A 22,540-nucleotide genomic window follows, 5' to 3' on the forward strand; every position below is an offset into this window, starting at 1 on the left:
GAATGTTGATCCATTGCCACAGAGGTCAGATGCTGATCCATTGCTGATCTGTTCAAACATCTCAGATGCCACTGAGCTTACATCTACTAGTTTCTGTGACTCAGGTGGAAAGTTTCCAGATCACAAATGTTGACAAGCCACCGTATTTTAATTGGGACCAGAAAGTTCTGTCAAGACTATCTCACGCAGCAGTCTATGTTGCTGACTTCAACAGTCACCATCCTGACTGGGGATACTTGGGGCATCAGATGCTAATGGGGACCAACTGGTGGAGTGGGCATCTAACAATGATCTTGCCCTCCTCCATGATGCAAAGCAGAGAGGCACTTTCTGCTAAGCCAGATGATCTTGTGAATACTCTCCTGATTTGTGCTGGGTGTTATCTGTGGATGGTCACTCCCAACCTGCATTATGTCTGGTCTTGGAAGATTCCCACACAACCAACACAGACCTTCTATTATTCACATTGGCCTACAGCTCCCAATCATTAGAATCTTTAACAAACCAAGATGGAATTTCAGAAATGCAGACTGAAAGAAGTACACAGATGCTTTAGAATAAGGTCTTGTCTCTGTACCATCACGCATCTTCCCCGTCGATGTAGCTTTCAGTCATTTCTGAGAAGCCATCTTCAAAGCTGCCTACGCATCCATTAAGCATGGCTATAATCTAGTCTACACACTGTGCCTTGATGATAAATATGCTCAACTTCTCCGTTCAATATGAATCCTCTGGTGATCCAAATGTAACTGACCCATCTAATTGAGTTACTGGGTGCTACTAGATGGGCATGATGGCACGAGATGACTCAGAATCTAGATATCACTCACTCAAACTGGAAATGCTGGAATTTGATTAGTCTGCGCAGTTCAGCAACCACTAGCCCTAAGCTGACCACTTGCATGCCAAACCAAGCTGTTTGACATCGGCTGAATGTGTCAAAGGCCCCAGATGAGAAGAATGTCAGATGACAGTTTCATGACAAATAGTGTCAGTTCCATCAGAGAAAAAACACTCGGTAACTCAGAGCTGTTCACAGCCACAGACTGGATGTTTTCAGACAACTATCCACAATGACTCCAAGATCTCGTTCTTGAGTGGTAACAGTTAATTTAGACCCCATCATTTTGTCTGTGTAGTTGGGATTACATTTTCCAGTGTGCATTACTTTGCATTTATCAACATTGAATTTCATCTGCCATTTTGTTGTCCAGTCATCTAGTTTTGTGAGATCCCTTTGTAATTTTTCACAGTCATCTTCGGATCTAACTGTCTTCAGTAATTTTGTATGGTCTGCAAACTTTGGCACCTCACTGTTTATCCCTTTTCCCACATCATTTATGATTATGTTGAACAGCACTGGTCCCAGTACAGATCCTTGGGGAACCCTGTTGTTTACCTCTCTCAACTGTGAAAACTGACCTTTTATTCCTACCCTTTGTTTCCTATCTTTTAACCAGTTACTGATCCATGAGCAGACTTTCCCTCTTATCCCATGACTGTTTTCTTGAAGTAATATTTTGTCTCCTTTTTTGCTGTAGTGGAGGGGTGGAAGGTTTGTTTTAAATTGATTCAGAGCTGCTACTGCTGCTACTAAAAGTATGATAGTTTCACTACCTTGGAAACAGACGATGCATTATAGACCCTTTTTTTTGCATGCGTATGGTTATTCCTCTCCAGCTATGTAATTCATGGCTCTATAAACTGCTTTAGGATGCAGTAAATGAAAATGCCAGTTCATTTTATTCACTTGACTAGATTACGTCTCTGTGGTTCATATGCTTTTCAGTATAACCATTGTATTTCAGTATTAACTAGGGTATACCTATACCTATTCAATTGTGGATATTGGGGCTGAGGTTTTCTGTATCTCAAGCTTTCTGGTGAATTAGGCTGTGCATGCTTCAAATGGAGGAGGACAGCAGCAGTGCACAGTGACTCAATACCAACGCTTATCATTAGGGTCGGGGAGGAGAGCTTAAACAACCAGTTGCCAAAGCTTGAAGTACTACTCTCCTATACATTGACCACATGTTCTGTCCATCTGAAGTACGTCTATCACCTGTTGAAATTATTGTTTGTTTATTTGTATTACTATAGCACTGAGGAGCCCTAATTATGGATCAGGACCCCATTGTGCTAGGTGCTGTACAAACACAGAACAAAAAGACAGTCCCTGCCCCAAGGAGCTTACAATTTAGGTCTAAGACGGAAGACAACAGGTGGATATACACAAACAAGGAAGTACAATTAAACAAGAGGCAGTACTGGTCAGCATGGTAGGCAGTAATTTCTGCACACCAATAGCTGTTTGTTTTGCCATTGTGACTTTCTCTGAATCAACTTGCCTGAGTAGACACTATAAAAAATAACAGATTTGCATACTTGTGGATGGGCCATCTGAAGGTCCATTATCCGTATTAAGAATGAAACTGTCTCAGATACTGGTAAGCCCCTATTGACAGATCTGAATCTGATAAACACAAATGCATTTTTCCATCCTTTGAATAAGGATAACATGTAGGAAGTCAGTTCTTTATTTTGAAATGTATTACAATTTCAGATATTTAACCCAAACTTTTCATATTTTTCAACAGAGTGGGGAAAAATACAATTCCCATTTTTAATTTTTTTTTGGAGGGGGAGGAAGAAGAAAAAGTTGATAGACAAATGTCAGCATATGGTGACATTCCCCCCCCCTTTTTTTTAAAGTGCACCTTGAGTCTAAACTGCTTTTAAAAAGAGGCTCTTTAAAGAGGAGGGAACAAAGTTCTTACCAGTATTTCTTTATTCCATGAAAGACCCAGGAGATCTTTTGTTGTTGTTGTTTTGTTCTACTCCACTTGTTAAACAACTGAAGTCTATTTGATTGAAGAAGGTTTGTAATGACTGGGTTGTTTCTAGTGGTGCTTTCGTGAAAAGAACTTGGCAGGGGATTTGGAATGAAGAGAAGTTCTCACCATGGCTGGGGGGAAATCCACAATATACATTTTTATAAAAATTAAAAGCTTTTTGGTGAATTTTCTTGCTGTCACCGAACACTACAGACTAGCAACGCTGGCTCTGTATAGACGCAATGCAGATAGATGCGATGTAAGTTTCATTGCATAGATCTGCCATTGTAAATCCATAGTGATTCTTTTCTATTATTTCAGATTTTAGCATGTCCTGAGAATAAACCGTCAGTTGAATCAAAATTTCTACTCACTTTATGATTTGTTTAAATGCTCACTGTGTACTAGTTTTTGACCTGTAAACTCATTTCACTTGTTACCCATGTCAGATTTAAATCTAAAGTAGAAAATGTAGTTTTTCATTAAAATCAGTATTCAGTCTAGCATCTGAAATGTTTATCTGTTCAGTGATGTTCCAGAATGAATTCTGAACTCGAGGTCCAGTCTGATCAGAACCCCCTAAACAGATGGTTGGACTGCTTGTTTTATTCAATGAAGATCTAAGTGGGTTTTTCCAAAATACTATTCTGTAATTAACTTGTGGTTAAAATGAAATAAATAAAATAATAATACTCCTAAAATACGTGTCTCTCTAAATCAATTAAAAATTGATTCCTAATCAATAAGGCTATAGTAAAACAAAACTGGACCTAATCACCCAGCATTTAACTACGTCAGCCAAAAAGAATGGTTGTAGTGGAGGTGGGCAGAGCTACTGGCTACCTCAGTCCTTCCAAAATGCCTGCTTAAAAATATTGGCTTTGCCTGGAGTATCTACAGATTTGGGATATTTAAGAGCAAGTGGGGATGTGAATTCCAAAGTTATCTGACGTTATATTATAGCATCTTATTGGTCTCTTTAGCAAACTGGCCAAAGACTGAAATATCCTCTACCGCTGAGAGGAGGTCCTTTGGGGACAGGGTGGAAGCAAACGGCGAGGTAGGGCGGGAAAGGCTGTATTATCACTGTCAGTGCTGTGCCTTTTTTATCAGTAGGTGGAGGGTGATAATTTCCATTTTGGTCATTCTTGTAGGATTTAGCTTCAGTGGCTTAATGTTAAAAAGCAAGGAGGACCAAGAACTTCTTTCCTTCTAGCTTGCTCTCTCCTATGAATAGTAGGGAAAAGAATGAATTGGTGACTTTGTGTGAGTTCCCGGATCTTACTTAAAGGTGTAAAATATTTATTTTGAATAATTTGTCCAAGAATGCCCTTTGTCATTGCAGCCGGCTTAAGTATTTTTGCAGCCACTTCTGCGTCCTTCCCATGTTCCATGATTCTGGGTTCATTAAGAATAATTAATTTGGGAGAAATCCTTAACATTGAATCGTGGTTTTTAAAAATAAATAAATATGTCCATATTTATTTAGCACTGAGAGTATAGTAGGTACTTTACAGATGTGAGAAGCAATCCTTACACTAGAAAACTTAGATAAATAGCCTAAATACAGATAAAGTTCAGGAGAAAGATGCAGTGTAAAAGTTTGGTGCTCAAGGTGATCAACTGGGATGTCTTTTATGTTCCAAGATTTTCACAAATTATCAATAATGTATTGCATTGTATTTTTATAATGGTTTTCTTTTTTGCTAGGCACGTGCTTTAACACCCCAGATAGCAGAAACAGATGCCATTCGATTTTTGGTTGGGACACAGTCTCTCAAATATGATAATCAGGTAAACTTTTGTCAGAATAATACATGTTAAGTATCAGGAATATTCTTTAACTTTTTTTACTGGTCTATTACTTCACTTTCCTGCCAAGTTTGAGCATTAGATGCTTTATTTTAAAAAATGTATTATGTGAACAAAATGTACACATTTTGATAACTAGTTAGGTGAATGAGAAGTCTTTTTTTTTTTTTTTTAAAGGTTAATATAATTTCATAGTCGCCCCATTTTCTAAGACTGGTGAATAATTAATTAAAAATGTTTATCATAACTTATTTGAGAGAAATTACAAATGAATCAAATGAGTTATTTAACAAATATTATTTGACCAGTTCTATTACTAAGTTCTGCTTTTGATTTTGTAGAACCAGTTTAAACTGCAGAACAGATAACCCAATTAAAATAAAATCCTGCTTTCCATTTTGAAATTGTAGTTAGGCCCTCATGATTTACTTCAGTGGAACTCCTTAAAGACATGTATGTGTAGGTAATAGGCTCATGGGAATAGAGCTGTAGAAAAACTTCATTTTTTGCCTGTGAATATCCATAAAACTTCCATCACTGTGTTTCTGCAGGGAGTAAAGGCTACAGTGACGTACAGCCTATACACAGCCATCTTTTTTGTCCAATCTTTCCTTGTAAAAGTAAAATAGCTGACTTTTTATAAGATTAACTTTAGGATAAGCCTTTATATTGAATGGCAGGCTGGAGCCCTAAACTAGATTAAAAAACCCATAGTGTTAGTACAGTCACTGACTTTTCACATTAGAATAGTTTCAGAAACAGTATTTATTCACTAATACCTTTAGCACACAAACAGAGCTTGGATTCAGGAGGTGCATGGTGCTTTAGTGTGCTGACACTTCTCTCAAACTTCTATCTTATTCTCCAGAATCTCAGCTTTCATTTTTTTTTTTAAAAGTCAATCTCTAGCTGTTATGATTGCAAAGAAAACTCAAATGTGAAGGGTATAAATGACATAAAGATGTTTAGAGAGAGGAGAGAGCCTGGAACAGAAGCTCATCACCATTCATCTTAGTGAAGTTTTGTCTCAGATGCCCAGTAGTAACTTAAATGTCAACATGAACTGTTTTGTTTTTCATGTTCTGTTTCTCATTTTGGTGCTACTAGTAGGTGTTGAGTTTGAGAGATGTTCCCCTCCCTCCCCCCAGCCAGTCAAGAAGGAGCTGAGCCCAAGGAGCCTAGCAGAGCGCATGGACAAAGTCAAGCTCTGTCAATGGGGAGCTGAGTTCAGAGGGCATGCACAATCATATTTTGAAAAGCTGTACAATCCAGTGTGAGCAGCGTTTCACTTTGGTGGTTCATATGGTTGGAACAGTACCACCACCTTCCACCTCAGTTTAACCACTGAACACAGCATCCATAATGGCATAGCAAACACAGCAGTTTCACCTTGTTTGTTCGTACAGTCACATTGGCACTCTGTAGTATGAAAACCAGACCTTTGCCCTGAAAAGCTTACTCCTTCCAATTGACAGAGAATATGATGGAAAAATAAAAACATACCAAGAGTGGGAGACTGAGGAGACACGATAGAATAGGGGTGGGCAAACTTTTTGGCTTGAGGGCCACATCTGGGTGGGGAAATTAGCCATGAATGTAGGGCTTGGGCAGGGGGTTGGGGTGTGGGAGGGAGTGTGGGGTGTGGGAGCGGGTGCCGTATGCAGGAAGGGGCTCAGGGCAAGGGGTTGGGGCAGAGGAGGGGTGCAGGGCATACGAGGGGGCTCAGGGAAGGGGGTTGGGTGCACGAGGGGGTGGGGGCTCAGGGCAGTGGTGCAGGGAGGGGTGCAGAGTGTGGGAGGGGGCTCAGGGCCAGGGGTTGGGGTGCAGCAGGGGGCTCAGGACAGGGGTTTGGGGTGCGAGGGGCAGGAGAGGTTTGGGGTGCGGGCTCCGGCCCAGCACTGCTTACCTGGAGTGGCTCTGGGATGGCAGCGGCGCGCACCGAGGCCAGGGCAGGCAGGCAGGGAGCCTACCCTGGCCCTGGCCCTGCGCTGCTCCAGGAAGCAGCCGGCACTGCAGCCCCTCAGGAAGGGTAGGCAGAGGGCTCCGTGTGCTGCTTTTACCTGTGGGTACCTCCCCTGAAGCTTCCATTGGCCCCAGTTTCCGGTTCCTGGCCAAACCGAGCTTCGGGGGAGGTACCCACAAGCAAGAGCAGCACGCAGAGCCCTCTGCCCCTGCTCCCATGGGGGCCGCAGAGACGTGGTGTCGGCCAATTCCTGGTGTGGGGTCAGCGGTGCCACGGGGCTGGCAATCCCGCTGGCTGGATCCAAAGCCCTGAGGCGCTGGATCTGACTCACAGGCCATAGTTTGCCCACCCCTGCGATAGAAAATGTAGGGAAGGGATCAATGTTCCTAGAGTATTTTCAAAATTCAGATTATTTTGTTTTTCTCCTGTTAAATATAACCTAGCATGCAAGGGAGAACAGATAGTGCTGGAGCTGAAGTTAGCAATGGAAAGCTACCTGAAACTGAGTTTTGGAGAGGGGAAAGCACATGGTGTATAAATAATAAGAGAAGCCGTTCAAGGTATAAAGGTCTGGGTGCAGTGTTATATATCTTTATAAGCTATGGTTGGCAGAGGGAGAAGAAAATGACTTACAGAAAAAATTTAGTTTAAAAAAAACCAAGGAGCAAAACTTTTTTTCATTGTTATATCTCAGATAGTGAAGTGCCTGAAGATTAACTATTGACTGTGAAGGTGTTTTATACTAACTAGGTAATTACATGTAATTTTGTGCCTAGGATAAACTATCTTTGACTTCACGGAGTATTTAGCAGAGGATTTAATTACTAGTTTTTAAGGACGAAGTCAGCTTCTAGTTGTCACCTAATATCCAATGAGTTTCAAATCATTAACATTTACTGAAAGGGAAATGTTGACATGGTTCTGAGAAGGTGACCGTGGGCACTAATTCTTTACTCTAACCGGGTAGGTACATGTTGACCCTGCATCAAGCACTTTTTTTCACTATCTGACTTTTTTTCTCTTTTTCAAGGGAATAGAACTAAACATTAGAGGTGCAGGGCTTTTAGCTGACTATTAACAAATAGTTGTGGTTAATGGCACTTGGGTGTGCTTCATGCTATCATCTTCTCCCAGCTAGTCATTAATCCCCAAGAAATGTTATAGGCCTTAATCATTATTGCTTAATTCTGCACCACTTTTTTCTCATTACTTGACCTATCTTTAGTAGCTGGCTGGCACCTTTGGTGCTGTGACTTCTAATGAGGCTCTATACAGTCAAGACGGTTTTTCATATAGCATCAATATATGCAGAATCTCTTGTTCTGTTTCAAGTCACATAAAGGTGTGTTGTAGAAGAAAGCTAGTTCTAGGGCTGCCCTGATTTATGGAGTTAGGAGGTTCAAAAACAGCTTTGCAGCTGAAGAAATGTAGCTATTTACAGAAGGTTAACTGAAAACAGAAAACCACTTAATTTGTAACATTTATATTAAAAGTGTAGGAACAATAATAATTCAGCACATAAAGCAAAAGAATACCTTTTACCCTTATATAAGGCCCTTCAAAGTCATATAGACAGTTTCTACTCTGCTGTGAAGATTCTGCTTCAGCTGATCTCACAGCTACCAGGTAACTTTGCAAAAGCGAAGAGTCAACACATGCAGGTTGAGGATAAATCCTTGATTAAAATAAAATTTCACATTTGACAAAAGGTTATTTATTTTTATATCCTTTTGGTGTAGGGAAAATATGAAATATCCTTCCTTGGTAGCTGTGACATGCATCCTAGGTGATCTTTGATGTCTGTCTTGAACAACATTGATTAGTACATTTCAGAGTTGAAGCCCATATGAGAGTGTGATATGAGGTGGTCTGTCTTATTTGCCGTTATGGCATCGGATTATGTTAAGTATAAATTTGGCCCAAATGTATTTGAAGAAAATACTAAATATGAATGACAGAAGAACTAACAAGATTTCATCAGTTTTAGGAATATGTGCTGAATGCTCACAATGGCCAGGCTAAGAAGAACATTAGCACAAAAACCGTGGAGAGAAAATATTTCTTTTCCGTTGTTAAGCCCCCTCCCTTCTTACTTACAGCAGTCCAACATGTTCACACTTCACTGTAGCATCTCTTCTTGTACCTAGGATGCATGTCAGAGCTACCAAGGAAGGATATTTCATATTTTTCCCTACACCAAAAGGATATAAAAATAAATAACCTTTTGTCAAATGTGAAATTTTATTTTAATCAAGGATTTATCCTCAACCTGCATGAGTTGACTCTTCGCTTCTGCAAAGTTACCTGGTAGCTGTGAGATCAGCTGAAGCAGAATGTTCACAGCAGAGTAGAAACTGTCTATATGACTTTGAAGGGCCTTATATAAGGGTAAAAGGTATTCTTTAGGTTCATGTGCTGAATGACCCACTTACCCTGGTTAATGGGGGACATATAATACACATTGTTGAAGTAAATGGATTTTTGATTTGTAGTTCTTCTTTAGGGAACGAATTGCACTGCGAGGAGTCTACTTAATAATTTCAGTGGAAGGTTTCACATTTTTTGAGGAAGCTGAGAATAGGGAAAAGATGCAAACAGGCAGGACTGATGTATTGCATGCTGCAGCATAGGCATAAAGTTTTATCCCATATGCAGGATAGTACAGTGATTCTCACATTCTAAACATCCTGCTATATATCTTTCTCTTACTTGAAATGGTGAACTGGAGGTATCCTGTCTGTCTCAGGTTTCAGAGTAGCAGCCGTGTTAGTCTGTATTCGCAAAAAGAAAAGGAGTACTTGTGGCACCTTAGAGACTAACAAATTTATCTGAGCATAAGCTTTCGTGAGCTTCATCGGATGCATTCAGTGGCAAATACACTGTCTCAGGGATGTAAGACTGAGAAGCAATTGTAAAAGATTCACGTCGCAGGAATAATAGGAATTGCCCTTCAGTCCTTACTTTGGGGCTGTGTAGAGGTACTGTAGGCCAAAGAGTTATAAAAGGAAGGAATTCTTCCACTGACTAATTCCAGTGTCCATTGCTATTGTCTTCTCTTTATCTTCACTTCCCAAATTAATATATACAGTATTTTGCTCCCAGTTTGTCTGCAAATAGTTGGAATTGTAAGTTTATCCAGTACAAGTATGCATTTTACCTTTGATAAAGAGTCTCACAACATGCTTTACAGAGACTGTCAAGAGCTAAAAAGAGAAGGCCTGAAGGTCAGGTATAAAGATGAAATGAGGGAGAAATCATTATAGATGAGGCAGCACAAGTCATAATGTGCAGTTGTGGGAACAGGATGTAGCGGAGGCCAAGGTAGGGTCTGGCAGAGTAGATTATGCTCAAGCAAGAGTTAAGGTAATGTGAAACCAGGGACAATATTTTGAAAGGCAGAGGGTCACTTTAAATTGGACAGGAAGATGGATATGCCTTGGTATAGGGGATGAATAATGTTTCGCTTCATAGATGGATTCATGGTTTGGGTCATCAGATGATGACTGGAGAGAGATGGCTCCTTGAGCATTTTAGATTCTTAGAGTCTGACAGGAGACTAGGAGTATGGTACTAGTATCGGGAACCAAAGTCCAATTTAAGAAAGTAATTGCTGATGGCAGCACTGAAGAGAGTGAGGAAAAGATGAATACTAATTTGAGATGAACGAGACTAGAGGATATAACCCTTGCTATGGTTGGGAGTTGATGGATTGAGAGCAAGATCATCTAGTAGTGAAGGGAATACTCAGTACTGCAAAACTAACCAAATCCTGAAACTGGCTTGATTGGTTCTATCTAGCACATTGAAACTTCAAAAAAATTGCCTACAGCACTGTGTGGCTAAGCTTTTAGTATGATCTAATTAGTAGGGAATAGGATGTCTTTAGTTTAATTTCTTTTCTTCGCCATGCAGAGGGTTCTGTTGTTGAACCTCTGATAGGGCTTACTTGCATGGGTAAAGTTACTCATGCATGTTAAGTGTTTTTCGGGGGCAGTCGTAGTCCGTTTCCCCTGCTTTTTGTGTGAGTCTTCCACATGGTAGCTGAGGAAATAAAGCTAATTTTTAAAAATAGGGAAAAGTGTTTATAAAACAAAAGAAAAAATTGGCAAGGGGGAGGTTTGCGAGTAACACCTGAAACCACTTGTTAAAACTTATAAACAATTGGCTAGATTCTAAGTTGACTGTTGTTATAAGTTGAAAGGTTGAATTTTTTTTCCATGTCAATTTTTTAAATGGTGACAGATTTCCTGATGTCGGTGATAAGTGCAGATGTATATACAATAGCTGAAGAGAGAGTGCTGAAAAACTTCTAGAAGGGCATCAATTTTCCTATTACATCTACTAATAATCCCTCCTCCTATCCATTTAAGGGAGATTCATTTCTGTTGATCTGGATACAGAATTATCTTAGACATCTAATGGAGGGTTTGAATGCTAGCAAAGTGATGAGCTGCAAGTTTAGGGCTCTAGTAGCTCATTTTCTGTTAACCATCAAATGGAAAATGCAGTTGTATGCTGTAGTTGCAACACCAGGGAAAAAAAACAAAAGGGATTTCTTCACAATAAGATAATCACTTTTTTTAGAGAAAATATCCTGTATGAAATTAAAGAGTTATATTGTTAGTATAACAATTAATTAAAGTAGATATCAGTCATAAAACTCATATTACATGGTTCTGTGCTGTCATCATGTATAATTAAGACCCATAGGAAAACAGTGGAGCCCTAATGTTATCTTTTTATTGTATTTGTAGATTCACATAATAGATTTTGATGATGAAAATAACATTATAAACAAAAATGTTCTCATCCATGAAGTGGGTGAAATTTGGCACATTAGTGCCAGTCCTGCAGATAAAGGTGTGCTAGCAACCTGCTACAATAAAAGTAAGTGCATTTTCACAACTTATTTGAACTTGTGTTTTAATATTTATGGGATTTACAATAGCTGCACATCTGGCAATACACGAGTAGCTTAAAATGGGATCTCTTTGCACTTTTCCAAAACGCTTTCTTAAATATACATTATGGAAGCAAGATTAAAAAATAAATCTAAGTTGTTTGCCCGATTAAATTTACTGAACTAGAGTTGCCTTATATCTATATTTTTGTAGGCTTCGGTACTTTTAGAGTTAATGTTTACTGGTTTTTCAAACTGGTAACGTAAAAGGTGGTTTCAAAATAGTGTACTGCCATCACTAATCTCTTCTAGAAAGTGCAGAAGCATTTTAATATAGTAGTTACAAATTACATATATAATACTCATACACACATAGAGGATTGTATAGTTTTTACCTAAAATATCTCACCAGCAACAGCTTAAGACTCTTTGGCCAGCCTAAACTTGCATGTACAGCTATTGTCTGAAGATGCTCTGTATGCTTCCTGGGCTAGAATATGTGAAGACTACATATTCTGAGGTTTGAAAAAAATCACTCTTTTCCCACTAGTTAGTGGGAAGTTTATCTCTGGCAAGCAAAGGGACGTATGATAGTAGTTTGAATAAATATTCAGTTTCGTTAAAATAAATTCTAGGCCATACTTTTTTGAAGATAACCTTCTCAGTGTGAATGGAATATAAATTAACATTTATTTTCCTGAATCTCGAGACCGATCCAGAGCCTCAGCTATTTCTCATACTTCAACCTTTTTGCTGTATCTGTGAAATTAAGACTCTGTTAACTTACTGCTGGTATTCTAACCCATTAATAAAAATGGTAATAAATAACGTTTTCTTACACTTAACAAAACTAAGACTAATTCATAGTGGATGGGTACAGTAACAAACTTTTTTAGTTATTTGAAGGGGGAATTGGACTGAAAGACAGAGACAAAATGTTACTGGCATGACTTATTGGGCATAACTTCCTCACCTTGCCAGTGATCCATGGGGAAGGTTGAAAGAGCTGGAATCTGTCCTAAAATTCTATACCTATTTAAACAACTTCAGGATAGTTTCTCAGTAGCTCCTTGATAAAATCACCTGGTAATGTGCATGTATACTCTGTTTGTTTATAAAAAAAAAAAAAAAACAAAAAACCAAAAAACCCCTAGTTTCTTAATGCTATTTTTTGTTAGTTTTCTTGAGCTGGTGAGTACAAATTTTAAAGAGCTTTGAACTGTGCATAGTGTGAAATGTGTTAAAGAACAAATTAGATACTTGTTTTTATTTACGGTTGTACAGCAAGTGGAGTAAGTAGGTAGATGATGTCCCATTCATTTTTTCAGTTTTTACATATAAAATTTTGAATGTAAACATTAATAGTTTTAAACTATGTCTACAGCTATCTTCGGACTTTTTTATTTCTAGAAAATATTAAACTTTAATGAAAATCTTTCTAAAATCACTGTTCAAGACTGTATCATGTTGCATTGTTTGTAATAGGAATATGTGTAATAGTTTAAGAATTGCATTTGTTTAATAGGTAGCTTATTTAATATTTTTATACTAGAGATGATGGGGCTGAATCTAAACACCTCAGTTTTTTTGTAATGTTCTGTTTCAATCTATATTCATTTTTTATCTCTGCAGCTTGGACCCATGTCTAGGTCACATGTTTGATTTTTCTGTTCTGGCCTGTGTGTATTCTAGCTCATGTTTGTTTACTTCAACAAGTTTATGTATATTAAGTTGTATTATGTGGGCTTCATGCATCTTCATTTAGAATAATCGGCCACAAGCATTTAAGAGAAAACAAGTTCTGATTCAGAAATTTATTACTGATGTTTCTAACTAACAATGTATGGAGTAGAAAACACACAGTGTGGTGTTCTTATAATATTGAATGTAATGGGCAACTTACTTTAAGTAGTAATGCGAGCAAATGAAACAATCAAAACCCTTTTAAAGCTACTACTTTGGCTGCATATTTTTGTCACTGTAAGAAGAGCCTCTAACTTTCCTCTTGTCTAGCTACCAGACATATGAGGGGTTGTCTTGGGATAGCCTTAGTTATTCATATTGAAGCCATCTCTCAATTAGCAGCATAAGACTCCTTCTGGAAAATTTAGATAGGCTCCCATTTTCAACCACAATATTAATTTTAGCTTTCAAGTCACTGCACTATATTGTGTCTCCCTATTTCTATTTACTTACCCCCATAGACCATTTAATCAGCTGTGTTCCTCAGCTTAGTATTTGCTAAATCATGTTAGTGCCACATGGAAAACTGAGAGGGTATTCTAATATTTTATTTTTCCTTCTTTCTGGATCTCTTCTGTTTGAACTTCTTGTAAATTAGTTTGTCATCCATAACAGAAGTTGCCTTCTTCTCTTGGACATATTTGTTTAGTTATATGCTTGTTTTTAACTTGATTATTATAACGCATAGGGAGATGTCTTCTCTGTAATGGACAATTACATAAGTGCTGTCTAGTAATTTTTGATACTTGAAAAGATGATGTTATGGTGCTACATTTCACTGGAAATTGATAAGAAATTTTTTGGATGAGACTAGGTAATTAATACAAGGTCACTGTCTTTCCCTTCAAAGAAAAAAAACACACACACACCCTTCAAATAAGTCTGTCCATTTTGGTCAGTCTGGGTTATCTGCTGCCCCTCTTCAAACTGGGACAGAAAAAGTCTATTGCCAGCACTTGTACTTCAGCAAGATGGCAATAACACTTCAAAATTGTGCGTATGAGAGAGAGATGTGCTGTGCTAATGCAGGACACAAGAAAAATGTGACTTGTGGCCATTTTTAGTAGCTATCTTTGAAGTTACCAAAACGATGGGCAAAATCTGGGGAAGAAGAAAAGTGGGATAATTACGTTTTCACTTCAAAGCTCTTTGATAGAAAGCTAATGGGTAAAGCACTTATGAGCCCCTTCTGTACAAGTCTCCTTATATACAAGAGCAAACTTACTATACGAAAAAGCCTTGGATGGGAATAACCTCAGTGGGAATAACTTTTATTTGTTTGTTTGTTTTTTGAAGTATATTTAACTACCAAAGTCAAGACTGAACTGTGGCTTCCTATTGTTTCATAAACCAGAAAAAAGCACAGTATATATGCATCGAAGTATTTGTGAATCTTAATTATTTCTTTCTATATATTTAAATGGATAGACATAATTACCTTTTTTTTTTTTGCAAGCTATCATGAAATTTGAACCTCCATTTTTTAGATGGAGGTTGAGTATAATACAGATTGTGTACCCCATTTTTTACTACTTGAATAATATTCCCTACTTATATCACATCTGTTGTGAGGCTTAATGCATATTAGTGTAATCTTGCCTCTGTTTCAGTGTTTTTCACTCAATCTGATGTATCACTTTTGAGATGGACTACTTTTCTTCCTAAACTCTCTAACTTCAGTTAGTCTGTCCTGTGTTGCTACAAGATTATCTTGAATACTCTGTTTCCCTAAACAATTTTTTTTGTGAGCTTAGCTGTTTCCCTATTTTTCTCTGTACCTTCCTGGCTTAGGGTGAAAATATTTTTTGCAAGCTCTTTGTTACCCTCCAATTTTCAGTACAATCCATCCATCTTTTGCACTTAAGTTATTTAGATATTACATATCTAAACTTTAAGTTATTTAGATGTTATAGTAATGGCATCTACTCAACAGAGGGCACTAACATTTTGGTTCTGTTTAATGGACTTCATTACTCTGAGATGTTTCCCTTATCTTGTATATTTTGAGACACAGCACACATAGCCATGGTACTACAAAATGGTTTGTAACCCACAGGATGTCTGTTTAATTTTAGTTCAAAGTATTGTAAGAACTGGCTAAGAGAAACATACACTCAGTACAGAAAGTTACACCATTCAGAGATCAAGATCTAAAATGGAATAAGTGGGAAACATGAATCACTTCATAATATGATAGTATTAACAGAAGAAAAAGCAGACTTCCAGTATTGTGTACCGTTGTGATGTTTTTGGTCATTCCTCCTGTGTTATGGAGGCTATGAACTAATTTATTGATCAAGAGGAGTGCCCTCCTACAGAGTCTCTCATATATTTCCTCAAGAGTAACGAGATGATGATACTCAGCAGCAGCTCTGGCAGGCTTTTAAAAAGTCAGAGCCTCTTTCTAGCATCTACTCCTGCCTTTAACTTCCCAGAATACATAGCAGCTGCACCCAGAGCTACAATTGCAGTAGTAAGATTTTCTCTTCTGAATCAACCATCTGGCTGGGAAACCACCTTCACAAGAGGCATGAAGCCATGTTTGGAAGCAGGAGCTATATACAAAATATAAGACGGACAACGCACAACCTCTTCGCTGCCCTGTGGCATCTGGTACATTATGGAGAAAGACACTGTAAAAGCGCTGATAGAAATCTTTCACTATCTGTGATTGAGACTGGTGCATATTGTTGGTGAAAGCAGCACCCAGGATCTCTACTGATGGAGGGTGTCAGTGCTACTTTTTCACCTTAAAGCTACTGTCTAGCTGTATAAGGTTTGGTTAGTCCAAAGATTACAAAATACCACCTGGTATCCAGCCTCCCATTTTTGAACAAGATAACTGGGAAGCTGGCAAAGAACTATCTTTAAACATTCCTATCCACACCAATATTATGGATCTTTGCCAAATGAGGTTCAGTCCAAGTCATGGGACAGAGAAAGTGTTCTTCATGCTTATGGCACTTTCCCTGCCCATGGATAGAGGGAGGATGTTCATACTCATCCCTCTGGATCTGTGTGCAGTGCTGATAATGGCAAACTACTGTCCTGTCTTGGAGACATAGTTGGTGTTGATGGGAAGTCTCTGAAATAGCTCTGGTCCTTCCTTTTAGGATGCTCACAAAGTGTGGTGTTGGGAAAGTGCTCCTTTACTTCAGAGCACTCACCAGACTTGAGGGAGTCCCACAAAACATGATTCTCTCTTCTGTTCTTTAAACATCTATGTGACTCCATTGGGGATGAATGGGAAGTTGCTAAGTGCAGTGGTCTCAAATATCAGCAGTACAGGTTCGTCACTTTAGAATAGCTTCACGGTGGTTCTTCTGATTGCGATCAGCATCTGGATGAGACAGCTGGCTGAACCTGAATCTTGGGAGGAGAAAGCTGATAGTGGTAGGGATGTAAAATGTTAACTGGTTAACCGATAAGCATCAGTCTTACCGGTAATGCATTCAGTAAATGGTAAGGGGGCTGAGGCTGGGGTCAAAGCTAGGGGTGGGCTGGGAGTGGAGCCCTGGGACCTCAGGGGGGCTGGCTGGTGGGTGCTGAGCTGGCAGCTGGGGCCCTGGGTAAAACCTGGGGAGCTTGAGCAGTCCCCACATTCTTAGTTCCACACCTATGTTGTGAACTCATTAATGGTTAAATGTTTAACTGATATAGTTTTAATAGTTTAAACAGTTATGTTTTTAAATGCTATTTACATCCCTAAATAGTGGCAAAATCAAAGTATTTTAAAGAGGTAAGAACTACCATTGCATTTCCCTCTGGTGAAGGGCCTGTATTTATGTGTGTGATAGAATTTGTTCTTATGAAAGGCGAGGAGGATGAGGTTTTGTTTGTTTTTTTTTTTAAATAATTCAGTACATGTCCAGGCTTGTCATCTGCTCCTGAGTTGTCAGAAACTGTGAACCCTTAATTAAAAAGTCAGAAGATTTTTGGTGTTGCTTCCCATCCAGAACTGTACTGAGAGATGATGGTGGGGATTTTTATGATACCAAAAAATTTTTCCATTAGGATGTATTTTTTATTTTTGCCTCCTATTTGTTTCTCTTTCTGGCAAATTACAGGAAAGATTTTAAAAAAGGCACAAATACCACCACTGTACTGACAACTTGCACAAGTCATGACTTACTATACAGTAAGCTGACTGATGGGGCTAGCATTCAGCAGTATTTACATAGTACAGAAACATTATTTGATTATTAAGAGGATCTGTTCTGTTTAGTGACTTACACTGCACTTTTCACTACACTCACCACCATACTATCTGAACCAATTTTGGGTTATAGTTTCAAATATTTTTAGGAAATTAAAAATCCTTGTTAGAACAGCTTGCAGAACAAACTGAACATGACCAAAGGATACAAATGTGTGGAGGGAATGATGATGGGGACGCAGAAATACAAAACATGCTACTTAAAGTACTTCTAGACCTACCAAGAATATTTTAAAAACATGAAAAACCAACTTCACGTAGCAGTGAGAGAAGAGGTGCTAACTACACCATCTTACTTCCAGTAATGTCTTTTCACAGTAATGTGATGGCTGTTTTTTTTTTTTTTTTTTTAATGGCAGACAAAGGTGGAACATCACATACGCTTCATTTCCAATCTCACTTCCAACGTTAGTTATGATTACAGTAAATATCTAAAAATTGTTATTCATTTGGCTAGGCCTTCATGATGTACACATTAGATTTTCTTAAGGATCTCAAAATCCAGAGGGACAGAAGTAAAATCTGTTACTTGAAAACATTTTAGAATAATATAACCATTATTATGCAACTCATTCAGTCTAAAACAGATTTTGATAGCACTTAGCTATCAAATTTACATATTATTTTTGTGCAGTCTAACTCTGCTTAAAGTAAGGGTTGAAAGTTTCTTAAGATCAAACCATGTGAGTACTTGTTTCAGTGCACAAGTATCTCCTTCCATCTGATTTGGAGCTGTAACCCACACAAACTGCAGTTCATAGTAAGATCTACCTCTGGCTACTTATTATATCATGACTAAAATTTTCAAAAACTGTCTGTGACTTGGGAGTGAAAGTTACATTTTCAGAAGAACCTAAGTTCCTCTGACTTACCTTCCTATTCAGAAAGGGCTTTTTGTGTAGCTGGCATTGTGTGTACTAGTTTACGTTCAGGACAGAATGATGAATAGCTGGGTTCTTTCTTGTGTGAATTTTATCTGAGGTTATCGGGTACCTGAAATAAGCATGATTGCTGTTTACTCTTTTTGTCTGTCACTCAATCTGTCTTTGATGCTTTAGCAATTTGACTGGTTGTCCTGGTTAACTGATTAAAGTTCTATTTTTCTTATTTTATCTCTGAGCATAATTGATGTTTAGATATTAGTTGTTCAAGGTAAATGCTTAGTATTGTGTGTGCTTAGTATTTAGCATTTACCTTGGATGTTTTTATAGAACTTAGGGATGCTTGTATTTAGGTAAAACTTGATTCTGAAGTACCAGGATTGTTGCAGACTTGCTTTTGGATTGCATTGTGTACCTTCATCCCTACTAAAATCTGCTCATCAGGAAATAATTACTCTTCTCCATTCCTACCTGTTCATGATTCCCCTCAAGTTATGTGAGTTGGAGAATCATATCAAAGGTATGGTTATCTGTAAGCTTTTAAACTATTTTACCCTCAGCAACTGACACATTCTGAGCTTCTAAGAGAAGTCCTTACAGAGGATTCTGCTGTAGTTTCGTTACTTGATATGACAACTCTCCCTACTGAAGGTTTTGTGCTTCTCCAGATCAAAAAGATAAGAAAATAAATCTTAGTTTTGGAAAAGAGTTAAAGCTTTATGTTCCTAAAGGATATGTTCTGTGCCTATGAAACAAGGGTTCTGCAAAAAGGCATCTAAACTCTGTTCTACAGGCTCACCTATTGATATAATTAAGGATGAGAAAATCCTTAGTCCTAGATGACTTGAAGATTTGTCAACAATAACTCAATACAGTGTTCCGTTGGCATTTTTCTGTTTGGCAGTAATGTGCATATCCAAGTTACAAACATTAAGCAAGATACTTAGACATTGGTGTCAAAGAAAATTCCTTTCCTGCTTACTCACCTGGGTATTTCTCCAGAAATGCCTTCCCATGGAGTAGAGTATGTACTTGTAGTAAGAGAGAGTTTTGTTCCTCAGGTAAAGCATAAAGCTCATGGACTGCTCACCTATGAATAACTACATTGTCAGCAACCATACACCAACCTTCATTTCAAGATGAACTTTGATTGGTGAGAAGCATTAGACAAGATTTCCTGTCAGGAAAATACCAAACATCTCCCAACAGCTGAAGATAGACTATGCACTCTTACTTCTGGCAGTGACAGATTAGACTGACTGAATAGTACTTAAAGCTCATCTGTATATTCACTGATTGCTTGCACGTGGGTGAAACAAAGTTAACAATCTTCATCCTGTAACAGCTTGGTGACCTGCTGCTTTCTCAAGAAGAAGTTGTCACTCCTGAAGACAAGTAAAATTTTCTGCATGTGAAATTGGAGAGGTCAAACATGTTGTTGTTCCAAGTATCTCTTCATTCTTGAAAAATTAGGAAAAACTTAATACGTCTACTGAATATGCTATTTATGCAAACATGTCTTGTAAAATAAATACATTCAATTGGAACACTCCGAATTCAGTTACCAAAGCTATTTTACTAGGATACCTTTAACTAAATTGATTTAAAAACACACACACATACTACCACCACCACCACCACAACAACAACAAAACCCAGCCCTCGTGTTGCCATTCACTTCAGTAGTTGCTATTGTTTCCTAATTTGCTATTACATTCTTAACAGGGAATCCAGTCCAATGGGTTCTTCCTTGTCATCACATCAACTGCTAGCATTTTAACCAATATTTTGGTTCTTGCAACCATATTTTACATCTAGATCATCCCATCTTAATAGACTTGGACACTACCTGTCTTAAAAAAATCCAAACAGTTTTTTTAACTTTAGAAAATCCACAGAATCTGAGATTGCCAAATTAACTTTTTTCAATCTCTCTGCTAGTTGTAGGCTTCTTATCTATTATATGTAAAAATGCCTATTTTGTCATTTACAGTGACTTCTGCTACTTTTTCAGATTTCTGAGGGAGATAATTCCACACAGAGAGAGATGAAACTTTTTGGAAAAAGTTTCCAGCAGTCTGTATGTTGTTAATTATGATATTCTAGTTTCCAACCAATAGTCGGGCCTTATTGTGCTAGGCATTGTACAAACACACAGTGAGACACACTATTCATACCTTGAAAATTTACACTGTAGAGCAGGGGTTCCCAAACTTGGTTTGCGGCTTGTTCAGGGTAAGCCCCTGGTGGGCCGCAAGATGCTTTGTTAACCTGAGTGTCCGCAGGTACGGCTGCTTGCAGTTCCTAGTGGCCGCGGTTCACTGTTCCTGGGCAATGGGAGCTGCGGGAAGCAGTAGCCTGGCCCTCGCCGCTTCCAGCAGCTCCCATTAGCTGGGAATGGCAAACCGTGGCCACTGGCAGCTGCGAGCAGCCATACCTGTGTACGCTCAGGTAAACAAAGCATCTTGTAGACCGCCCAGGGGCTTACCCTGAACAAGCCACGAACCAAGTTAGGGAACCCCTGCTGTGGAGTAAGGCATACAAAGGATTTGAAGGGAAATACAAGCACAGAGTTGAGTGACTTAGGCCAAGGTAACGTAGTAGGTTACTGGCAGAGCCAGGATAAGAATTCAGGTTTCTTAAATGCCAATTGGGTGGTTTTTTATCTACTAGACTATGTTGCCTTCCTGGAGTTTTTTGAGTTGTATCACATTACTCCTCGCTATATCTTGGTGGACCATTCTGAATTCTTTCACTTCCTCTGTAGGCTTTGACGACCTTCAAAGAGTCGTAGCTATTGTCCTGTTTCTCACCTCCACTTCCCCGCAGTATTTGCATGTATGCACACAATTGTTGTTTAGTGAAGATAGATATGTAAAATATAACTTTAATTGTTTCTCAAACTTTTCTTTTCTCAAATGCTTAAGTAACCATTTCTCCTGCTCGTCCCTATATTTTTACAAATTATGCCCATCTTTCAGTTAGTTATGTGTCCAGGATGCTATGCAATGTTCTACATACTATATAGAAAGGGACTATCTCTTCCATAAAGTAGTAATACCTTTGTGTTTTGTTGCTCTAACTCGTATTGGATTTCTTTTTGCTGCCATGTTGCAAGTTTATGTAATTTAGTATCTTCTATCACCCCTAGGTCATAGTCAGCTTTTTGTCTTTAATTTGTGCTTTTTCAAGTATTTCACTCCTGTTGAAGCTATGTTTTATATAATTTTCCAAGATACATGTCAGGGTGATTGAAGTCCCCCATTAGAACCAGGGCCTGTGTTCTGGAAACTTCAGTTAATTGTCTGAAGAAAGCCTCGTCTATCTCATCCCACTGGTCCGGTGGTCTATAGCACTCACCCACCATGACATCAGCCTTGTTGCTCTTGCTTCTAAACTTAAGCCAAAGACTCTCATCAGGCTTTTCTCCAGTTTCATACTGGAGCTCTGAGTAATCATACCGCTCTCTTACTATACAGTGCTACTCCTCCACCTTTCCTCCCCTGCCTGTCCTTCCTGAACAGGTTATACCCATCTATGACAGTGTTCCAGTCATGTCAGCTACCTCCCCAAGTCTCTGTTATTCCAATCACATCATAGTTCTTTGACTGTGCCAGGACTTCCAATTTTTCCTGCTTGTTTCCCAGGCTTCTTGCATTCATGTACAAGCACCTAAGATAACTAGCCGATTGCCCTGCTTTCTCCATATGAATCAAGAGGCCTCCCCTGTTGCACCCTCCTCCTTGTGTTTCCTCCTGATGTCCCACTTCCCATTTACCTCAGGGCTTAGGTCACCATCCCCCGGCGAACCTAGTTTAAAGCCCACCTCACTAGGTTAGCAAGATACTCTTCCCTCTCTTCCTTAGGTGGATCTGATCTCTTCCTAGCAATCCTTCCCAGAACCACATCCCATGGTCGAGAAATCCAAAGCCCTCCCTCCGACATCACCTGCATAACCACACATTTACCTCCACAATTCGATGGTCCCTACCTGGGTCTTTTCCTTCAACAAGGAGGATGGACGAGAACACAACTTGTGCCTCAAACTCCTTTATCCTTCTTCCCAGAGCTACAAAAGGAAGAAAGGAGAGTAGCACAATACAGACCCTGAACTTCAGAAGAGCAGACTTTGACTCCCTTAGGGAACTGATGGGCAGGATCCCCTGGGAGGCTAATATGAGCAGGGAAAGG

The 22,540-nt window shown here is 38.8% G+C and overlaps 1 protein-coding gene across 3 annotated transcripts in view; it reads left to right on the forward strand.

The window, feature by feature from the left end:
- Positions 1-22,540, forward strand: part of EIPR1 (EARP complex and GARP complex interacting protein 1) — a 167,438-nt gene that overhangs the window by 5,562 nt on the left and 139,336 nt on the right. The window contains exons 2-4 of one of the 3 annotated variants that reach the window (XM_073336099.2): positions 1,963-2,049; positions 4,545-4,628; positions 11,364-11,496. In XM_073336099.2, the coding sequence (XP_073192200.1) occupies positions 2,032-2,049; positions 4,545-4,628; positions 11,364-11,496 (235 nt within the window). In that variant the 5' untranslated portion in view covers positions 1,963-2,031. Of the gene's footprint in view, positions 1-1,962; positions 2,050-4,544; positions 4,629-11,363; positions 11,497-22,540 lie in introns of those variants that run through there. The other 2 variants (XM_073336098.2, XM_073336101.2) reach the window with 2 other exon arrangements.

Source organism: Lepidochelys kempii, chromosome 3 (genome assembly GCF_965140285.1).
Source record: "Lepidochelys kempii isolate rLepKem1 chromosome 3, rLepKem1.hap1, whole genome shotgun sequence".
Classification (NCBI taxonomy): Eukaryota; Metazoa; Chordata; order Testudines; family Cheloniidae; genus Lepidochelys; species Lepidochelys kempii.